General features: G+C 41.2%; 1 protein-coding gene across 1 annotated transcript; it reads left to right on the top strand.

The window, feature by feature from the left end:
* Window positions 1–6,130: 6,130 nt before the first annotated feature.
* Window positions 6,131–7,987, top strand: LOC311046506 (uncharacterized protein). The gene is made up of 4 exons (XM_084058850.1): window positions 6,131–6,286; window positions 6,553–6,667; window positions 7,093–7,167; window positions 7,577–7,987. Exons 1-4 carry the CDS (start codon window positions 6,205–6,207, stop codon window positions 7,677–7,679), a joined length of 375 nt encoding a protein of 124 aa, XP_083914976.1. The 5' UTR covers window positions 6,131–6,204; the 3' UTR covers window positions 7,680–7,987.
* The last annotated feature ends 2,239 nt before the right edge of the window (window positions 7,988–10,226 follow it).

The raw sequence follows: 10,226 nt of genomic DNA on the forward strand, positions 1-10,226 counted from the left end.
TGTCACGCAAAGTCACTTTTAGATTTTCAGTCAGGGTCAAATCTTACCACAGGAAACATGTCTCAATAGAAGAGAAGGGAGACCAAATACAACCAGGACAGATGTGTTATATTGTATTAACATACTGTACCATACAGATTGGTCAAAATAACATTTTATTCACTAAAAATGTTACCTAGTGTAGCTTTAACACTCAAGATTGCTGTTGCTTTAAATACAAATAAACAGCTTCATGTTTGGTTGAGTGTGTCATTGTTATATGAAATGAAAGTCAAGTTGTTCTATGCAGCTGATAACAGCACAATGTGCACCTGTTGATTACAGCCTGTCTGTGGCATCCATCTACAGCACTGTGCAAGGTGCTGCATAATAGTCACACAGCTCTCTCTGGTGGAGTAATGATGAAACTGCAGCTGTAATTGCAGCTGACAACAACAGAACTTTGCATTTTGGCTATATCATTGTCTCCGCCAGGCCGAATGCATGGCGAGAGAGTATGTTTTACCCTCCGTCCGTCCGTCCGTGTGTGTGTGTCCGTGTGTCGGTCCTGTCTTTGTGTTACCAGCTAATCTCCGGCATCGTTGGCCCGTTCGCTCCGAAACTGTGCACACACACTCCCTGGATGCCAATTCAGAACCTCTGCCCCAATTTTTTCATATGGGCCTGTTATAGCGCCACCAGGAGGCCGATTTGTGCAAAACACATTTTTTTACATTACTCCTACAGATTTTATCCAAACGTCATGCCAATCGGTACACAGTATCTCTATAGTCATGTGATCAACACGGATCTGTCCGATTTCCCATATTCCATCCTCATTGCTTATGGTTGGCTTCCAAAGTTTGCTGGATTGGTCCGTTTTGAACACAAAGCCTCAAACTATGCACGCAGCTTGCGATTTCCGTGAAATTTCACACGCACATTCCCACTAGGCCGAGGAAGAAATGCCACCCTTTTCACATTGGCCTGTTATAGCGCCACCAGCAGGTCTAATTTAGCAAAACACATTTTTGGAACAAAATGCCTCAAATCATGAATGCAGTGTCTGATTGCCGTGAAAGACCTAAGAATAAATGGCACCCTTTTCACATTGGCCTATTATAGCGCCACCAGGAGGCCAGAATAACGTACCTGACCTGGCGGAGACCTGTGCTCCGAGGAGCACTTTTTCTAGTTTCAGTTTGTTTTACAGTAGCTGTTTTGTAAACACACAATACAGTTTCAGTTAGTTACCTTTTTGTTTTTGTATTCTGTTATTTCCTACTGACTCACCTACCAGTGAGGAAACCCAACCGGGAGGATGTAGAACCTTTGTCCTACTCCTCCCGCCCAACACTCCCTGCTGACAGGTGCCAAGCCCGTAGGAGTACTGTACGTGCAGTGATATCACCCTCCCCCGCACGGCTTCCCCCGCCCGGACACGGGACAATTGTGTTTGCATACACACTCGACAAAGCCGGACGCACCACGGTGGATTCGAACCCACAACCTCCTCCTTTTTGTGATGTTTTTTACCCTGCTGTATCTTACCCTGTAACTTAGCACTTCACAATTAATCGAATGTTAATCGTGATCACGATGTTTTGATGTGGCTGTCTTGGTGTATGTATATTAATTATGTGAGTGTATTGTTAGGCCTGTGTGGGCTGGGCATCTATGGTGTAGGACGCTATGATAAAAATGCCAATCGATCAATCAATCAAAACAAATATTGATGTGTTTATTAGCAAAAATGTAGCAACACGCAACGTTTGTATCGGTATCTGTTGATGTAATGTTGTGTTAAGTTTTGGTAGTGAATAAGGAGGACCAATTGTATTTTGATTCATAAATGTGTGCATTAGCAGCAATGTACAGTAGCACAACATGGAAAAGCACAGCTGACAGTCCAATATTAATATGTTTTCACAACAGAATTTTGGAAACCACAGTTCCCAAAATTCATAAACAGTAACGTTTGTCATGTGCCAGCCGTCAAGTAGAGTCATATGGCTGCAGTTGGCATTATCATGTGACACCCCACCTAGTGCCTCAACACACACACACACACACACACACACACACAGACACACACACACACACACACACACACACACACACACACACACACACACACACACACACACACACACACACACACACACACACACACACACACACACACACACACACACACACACACACACACACACAAACACTCTCTCTCTCTCTCTCTATCTCTCTCTCTGGAATTAAAAAGGAGAAGGAAGATATGAACCCACAGACTTCCACATCAGACCACAATACCTCCCAACATCCACCTCCCAAATATGGGCATGTGTGTCTGTGTACAGTAAAATGTGTTGAGTGGTGGAATACCTCCAACGGCTAAGATTTGGCTCTTTATCTACATTACACTATAGCCATTACGCTATGCTGTAAGTGATATTATTGGTAAACAGTGAAAGCTTTATATTCTTCTGATAGTGTTCATTGCTATAGTGTTCATTTGTCTCCCCGTCTCCCCAGCTCTTAGTTGTGAGAAACTGCACTTTCAGGAGAGATAACTCATACAGGATACATGATAAACAAGTGAAATTGGAAGTGATGCCAACCAAAAGAATGTGCAGACAAATCTAGACCGTTCGCTATAAGCTCTGTTTGGACCAAACAGTCCTGGTTTGACAGGGTTATGCCTATGTTCCCTCAGCCCTATATGTTCTCTCAGATAGGATTAGGCTTGGGGTTAGTGTTAGTTTTCAGGGAACAGAGGGCTGAGGGAGTGTATACCTCAGTCAGCCCTATGTTTGACAGCTCGCCCATTGGATTTTCCACATAAAATAATCCATAATTATTTTTTAGAGACAGAACTCCCAAAGCTTTCCATTTGTGGTTCTTCGTCTTTAGTGTATCGGCATCAAATGTCCAACTCAGGTGTTGTTCAGCCACGCCCTCGTCTCCGGGCCCACTCAGAAGAGGCCTCCTCTGAAGGTAGTCTGTACAGGGACAGGTGTTGATTATGTGTTGTGAAGGTGGTCTGTACAGGGGACAGGTGTTGATTATGTGTTCTGAAGGTGGTCTGTAGGGACAGCTGTTGATGACTGTAGACGGCAGTCTGCTCCAGCTCTCCGGACTGCCAGGCCCCACTTCTTCATAGATGATTTGAAGCAGCCGAGCCCAGCTCGTAGAGGCCGGTTCAGCAGGGTCCATTGCTGACATTCATTTGTGGTAATTTAAGTGTGATTTGGAAAGCGGTTGCACTCTGTTTTAATGACGTCACGCGCACGTGGCTTAACACCTACACTACAGGTCACACGATGGACAATTGATATGCATCTAGGCTCATTCCTAGGTTAATCCTATGTTAATTCATGCAGGTGGTGTGTGACAACCGGCGGTTGGCAGCCTTTGTTAACTTTGTTGAGGTGTGAATTTAAGGTTGTTTTAAATCTATGCATCTGCGTGCGCGTGCTCCTGCTCAAAATAGCGGTTGCACGGCGTGTTAGCCCGTCCCATGACCAACGCTACCCTCATGATCAGTCAGGATTCTAACATAAGTGACCTTGCATCATTCCATTATGTTACCCTGCCGGCACGCAGCCATGCATATTGTAAAAGGCTCCTGTCTGGGCTTGTGTCCAGTGGTGGAAAAAGTATTCAAATGTTTTACTTAAGTAAAAGTATCAATACTGCAATGTAGAAGTACTCTGTTACAAGTAAAAGTCCGGAATTCAAAATTGACTTGAGTAAAAGTAAAAAGTATAGGTATCAAAATGTACTTAAAGTAACAAAAGTAAAAGTACAAAAATGTTTGAAAATAGCAGATCTACAAGCTCACAACGCGTTGTGAGCTTGTAGATCAGCTATTTTCAAATAGCCTATGTATAAAATAAGGCTAAAGTGGTTAATGTAGGTTTTATAATGTGATAATTTATATCTACAAAGTAACTAGTAACTAAAGTTTCAAATAATTGTAGTGGAGTAAAAGTACAATATTTGCCTCTGAGATATAGTGGAGTAGAAGTAAAAGTATAGACAATTGGAAATAATCCAGTAAAGTAAAAGTACCTGTACCCTTTGGAAGGAAAAGGTCAAAATGTCAAGGTCACAAACAAGGCCAAGTTCCAAATGACACAGTGGGTCAAATGTCAGGAGCAGAGAGACGTTAGAGAGACACACACACACACACACACACACACACACACACACACACACACACACACCCAAATGCCCATATTTGGGAGGTGGATGTTGGGAGGTATTGTGGTCTGAAGTGGAAGTTCATATCTTCCTTCTCCTTTTTAATTCCTTCGAGAGACAGAGAGAGAGAAAGAGAGGGAGAGAGAGAGAAAGAGAGAAAGAGAGAAAGAGAGAGAGAGAGAGAGAGAGAGATACAGTTTGATATCGTTTTTTTTTTCTTCTCAGACCCCAATCTACACTGTAAAATCCTGAGTGTTTATTCAACTCTGAGAGTGTACAAATGGAACCAAATCGACCCTTAAGGCCGCAAGGGTCGATTTGGTTCCATTTGTACACTCTCAGAGTTACAGACTCGTTAGGGTCAATTTGGAACCCCTGATGGTCCCCAAACCAGACCTTGAGAAACAGTGCAAAGAACGATAACAAGAGTGCGTTCGGATATACAGCACTGAGTGCACTGGCCTATACAAACTAATACATGCGCGCGCTCCCGGTGCACATTTCCGAACGCACCCTAAAAGTCATGGCGATAACATTGCTCAACAAACATGAGGGAACTTAAATCAAATTGTCAAAAAGAAAGTGTGTGTCTGTCTGTGTGTGTGCGTGTCTGTGTGTGTGCGTGTCTGTGTGCGTGCGTGTCTGTGTGCGTGCGTGCGTGCGTGCGTGCGTGCGTGCGTGTTAGAAAGTGGCCATGTTTTGTACCTTTTTTCTTTTGTAAACTTATTTAGGTGGGTAATATTTAGGTGATATAGTGAACCTTTGGGTGAGAGAGGAGTAAAGGGTGTTGCAGTAATCAAATGAGAGAGGATACAATGGCCATTGACAATGTTGCAGTTCTTCATAAGTGAAAAGCAGAAATGACTAGTCAGAAGGAAGTAATGTGATAAAATTACGAAATAGGAATTCCCGTATGAATGGGAGTGAGTGAGTGGAGAATTGAAAGAGGAGGGAGTTCTCTTTTTTTATTGTGTACGTCGTCATTTATTCATTTGCCATGGCAGCGATCATGGCAGCGATCCAGGAGTTCCGAGTTGGCATTGGCTGGTCCGCACTTTCACATGGCATCGCATATTAATTTGCAACCTCACAATTTACAAGACAATATAATGCTCATTGTAGGAATAAAACATGTACGCTGTCACCTATGCCTTTATTTAATCAACCCTCCCTGCACCTGCATGATTTATTGTGTGGTGTTTCTTTATCTTTGGTAAAGAAAATACAGCATCCAGAATGGAATGAGGTCACGGTGCAAAAACAGTACTGATAATGTTGGAATATGTAGGAGGACTTGGCAACAGAGAGGGTTTATATAATGAAAGTTGTTAATCAACTTATCAAGTCATTAATAACTCATTAACTAATCATTTGGGGGCGGCAGTGGGACCCGCGAGGTTCCCAGTTCGATCCCGGGCTCCCCCAGAGTTAGTGTCGAAGTGTCCTTGAGCAAGATGCTGAACCCCTAATTGCTCCCAGTAAGCAGGTTGGTGCATTGCATGTTTCCTCCGCCATCGGTGTTTGAATGTAATGCACAATCTATGTAAAGCGCTTTGGATAAAAGCGCTATATAAATGCACCATTTATTTGCAAATGATCTATTAACTGTGCACATACAGTAGTCATTTAGCATTAGCAGTAGCTATTCTAATCGAAAGTATTGCCCCACGAATGCACTGCAGTATTAAACTTACATGCAGAGAGCACACAAAATGCTGAAGCATACATTTGTCGCCAACTTCCGACATGGCGAAATTCTGTGGAAACTCTGGCTGACCAGGGTCACCCTATCCGCCTCTCCTCTCCTCCCTTCCCCTCCCCTACACATCATCATCCTCATCATCATCAGGAAGACGTTGCTGGACCAGATCCGGAGAGTGTCATTCTCGGTTCCTCTTTAGTGAGTATGAAAGCTGTGGCACTGGCCCATGGGAGATCAGTCGTCTCTATCTGGACCGTTCAAAGCCCTCTCTGCCTCTGCTATTAAGAATCCTCTGGAACATCAACCCCATTCTAATCTAAACCATGGAACTGTGCTGCAGAAGGCTGCTCTGTCTGGCTCTCCTGGCTGGAGTTCTGGCCCTGATGATGGCTACCGGAGGAGATGGTAAGACAGCCTATTCCAACTTATGTGCTCTACAATGACAAATCTGCTAACTGTACCAATGTATTTGTTTATAAAAAACACTGTAGAGCAATGGTTCTCAATGTGGGCCGGGTCCATGTACCTAGGTATTATTTTAAAGGCGAGGCAATGCAGTTTTATTTATATAGTACATTTCAACAACAAGGCAATTCAATGTACATTAGGATGCATAAAACATTAGCATCCTATCCACGCTTGGTCTAAATGCCTGTTTGTTTTTCCATCAGGAGCCCCACATAAGGTGACCACCTGCTGCACAGAGGTCTCCACGAGGGTCATCACCGCTACCATCCTGGGCTACAGGATCCAGAAGAGGAACCCGCCCTGTGTCCGTGCCGTCATGTAAGAACCACTTCATTTAAATGTTCGTAAAGTAGAAATAAGATTTATTTGTTGAAAACTGCTGCCACTGCAGTATAAGTAGAGAAATACTGTAGCACTAACCTAAGTAACAGTTAGTAGTTATAGCCTAGTCGAAGAACATATTTTATTAAATGTATTTTTATTTTGATGAATAGTTGATTGATGAGAGAAAACAAGTGCAAAGTAAACATCAATGGAATCTCCTGATTATAATAACATAACTGTATTGATTATACCTGTCCACAAGTACAATACATACTTCATCAAACATCTACTTAAGTGAAAGTACAATAACGTATCTTAGAAGTTACAAAGAGTATTAATCCCATACATTCTCCATAGTTTTGATTGATAATGTGATCATAACATTGTGATTGATCTTCTCTTGTTTTGTCCACCTATAGCTTTGAGACCACAGAAGGACAGGTGTGCAGCCACTGGAAACAGGACTGGGTGTTGCAGAGGATTAGGGAACTAGAGTGAGTAGACTACATTAAATATCATACATTTTATGAATGGTCAAAATATGTCTAACATGTCAAATATTTTTTTAAGCACCCATCCTCCACCTTATAAACAAAAGCTTGTGTAATCCCTGTATTTTACTGTTTTACACAAGCTGTTGTTTAATGCAGTGGTTCTTAAACATTTTCAAGTCAAGGCCCTTGATCCAAATTGATATATATTTGGCCGCGGACGCCCATATGAAAACATTTTGTGTCAGGGACCCCAGATGAGAAGATTTATGAAAAAGAATAATATTATTCAAAAAATAAAAATAAAACGACCCCTGGGGGTCCCTGGACTCCATGTTGAGAGCCACTGGTTTAATGCACACTGCAAATACAGCATAAATTAATAATGTATTGTATTATTGTGTTTTTACAGGGTGCTCCGCAAGGCTCAGAAAAACAACACTCCCATCACCACCATCACCACCACCAACAACACCAATACTACCATCACCACCACCTCTACTCCTTCCTCTTAGAACACACTCACTGTCATCCATGTCCACATTATAGGCAACTTTTCGTCCAGTTTTAGCCTTTTGAATTAACACATTTTAATTAAGTTATTTAAAGTCATTTCTATGATGTTTCATGTCTTCTGGAAGAACGACAAGACGACATATTTATTATTTATTGTCGCCACAAGTATTTATTGTCCTTCCCTCATGGCATTGTTTAGCCTGTGATATTTATTCTGAGTTCATAAAAAGAGGGTACAAAAACAACCCCGATATATATGGCCCTTTGTTGATATCTGTGAATAAAATAAATGTTCATATTTACTATCCACACTTGCAATTTGTGTCGTTCAATGAATCTCTGCAGTCAAATCCATAAAGTATTGTGTGGCCAAGAAAGAACAAATGGTCTTGATATCTACCACAAACCTCTCACGAATTAGAAGGACAATATCAATCACCAGAACCAAGAATGGGTATTTTCAATTAATTTAACACGGTTATAATGGAGTTTGAAGTTGATTGATTGAATACTTTATTAACAGCTTGCCAAAAGTACAGAGGTACAGTTATACAATAACACAAAACTCCCTGAGGGCTTGTTTCCATTGTCATAATGTATTCAATCAAGTTAAGTTACAAGGGGGCGTGTCTGATAAAAATGAATATCAAATATCTAAATACTGAATCAAGCAACTTCAAAACTGTCTGGGGTGAAACACTAAAGCCTGAGTAGACGTTAAAATGAACCCCAAACATGTTTGAAAGTGAAATATCCCTTTAAAACAGGGTCTTTAACGTTTTCAGGCCAAGGCCCCCCTAGCTGAGAGAGAGATGAAGCAGGGACCCCCTCTATATTGTATACAATTGTTTCAGATACATTTTTGCTGCTCTTTTTTCCCTCCACAACTATAACTCTTTGCCAAAAAATAGCCGATCTACAAGCTCACAACGCCTCGCGCTGCGAGGCGTTGTGAGCTTGTAGATCGGCTATTTTTGGCTAAAGTTCTCCTCAGAAAAGGGATGCAAGGGTTCAAGTGGTTAATGTAAAAAAAATCCTATCACACAAAGATTTCCCGGACCCCCTGTTGAAGACCCTTGCTTTAAAATGATCTGCTGCCCTGTGTTCAGTATGCAGCAGGTATACACTTCACCAGTTCAACACACTGTACAGTCAATCATAATATTAGGCTTTATTTAATGCTATTAGAAGGATATTGTATAAGTTATGCCTCTCATAAAGTTGTATGTAAAATACCACGTGCACACATTTAAAGTTATGCTGTTGCTTTGATATCATTTATTTGAGAGAGAACAATTGTGTGGTTTGTAGGCTAAATATTTTTTTTGCAAAAAGAAACCCTTTTTATTGTTTTTAATGCACATTTTAAAGCTTTACATTCATATTGCATACAGTAGCGTATTACTCGTTGTGTTTAATTGCTCAGAAAGGCAGAAAGCTTAATCAAAACCAAACCGAAAACCTCCACCAAACAAAGGCTCAATGGCTCACTCCAGCTGGTTTCACTATTCATCACATGACCTAAATACTGAAGTATTTAAGTGGTTAAAAGTCGTGAAAAAATACATTGAATTGGCATCTGCTTTTCTGATGTTTATATCAAATAATAGATCATATTCAGTCAGAGAGCGAGAGAGAGCGAGAGAGATCTTAATTAAACATGAGTACATTGTATTGATCTCACACAGAGGACCCAGTAGCTCAGAGTCCAGAGTGCTGAGTAAACACTGGTGCAGGATAGACATGAACAACAAACATCCTCACTGTTATGTTTTACATTGCCAAAGCATACATAAAACAAGTGACAGCATTATGTATACAGAGACAACAGGTACACAACACACATCCTAACTATAATGAATAACAAGAAATATAGAAATAAAATACAAAAAGTGAATAACAAACAATGAGACAATGATAACAGTGATATGCAGCAGTTAGTGACTTAGTTTAGCCGGATGTGCTCAGCTCTCAGTGGTGTAAAGTAAATGGGCACATTTACTCAAGTACTGTACTTCAGTACAATTTTGAGGTATTTTTTTTACTTTACTGGAGTATTTCCAATTTTCAGTACTTTTACGTCTACTCCACTACATCTCATAGAGGCAAATATTGTACTTTTTACGCCACTACAATTATTATTTTTCTGGCTATTGGGTGAAGATTTCAAATGTTATTATTACTCTAACCTAAAGTGAATGCAGGTTTTTCTAGCAGTGACATTTTCCTTTAATAATGATAATGATAATGATAATCCTACTATAATTCTAGTAACCTCACGGACGGTGGTAGCTGTCTTGTGTCTTGGGTCGACTCTTGATCAAACTGCGCGTGCGTCGTTGCCAGGTTTCGCGAGAGAAACAAGCAGCAAGGTCTATGAAAACAAGGCCAAACCAAACGACCCCTACAAGCAACGAGGTCTATGAAAAGAAGGCCAAACGAAGCGCCTTCACACATATACCTTGCCTCTTAGAAAACAGCCGATCTACAAGCTCACAACGCGTCCCCACACCCACCTGCACTTTCACAACCAACGCCAAAACACA

The sequence above is a fragment of the Gymnoscopelus microlampas genome (assembly GCF_963454915.1).
Source record: "Gymnoscopelus microlampas genome assembly, chromosome: 5".
In the NCBI taxonomy this organism is placed as follows: domain Eukaryota; kingdom Metazoa; phylum Chordata; class Actinopteri; order Myctophiformes; family Myctophidae; genus Gymnoscopelus; species Gymnoscopelus microlampas.

What these genes read in the sequence shown, in the direction of transcription:
- LOC311046506 (XM_084058850.1), top strand. Translation starts at nt 6,205, where the DNA reads ATGGAACTGTGCTGCAGAAGGCTGCTCTGTCTGGCTCTCCTGGCTGGA. An exon ending in GATGGCTACCGGAGGAGATG is followed by an intron (nt 6,287 to 6,552) that starts GTAAGACAGCCT and finishes TTTTTCCATCAG; the next exon opens with GAGCCCCACATAAGGTGACC. An exon ending in CAGAGGATTAGGGAACTAGA is followed by an intron (nt 7,168 to 7,576) that starts GTGAGTAGACTA and finishes GTGTTTTTACAG; the next exon opens with GGTGCTCCGCAAGGCTCAGA.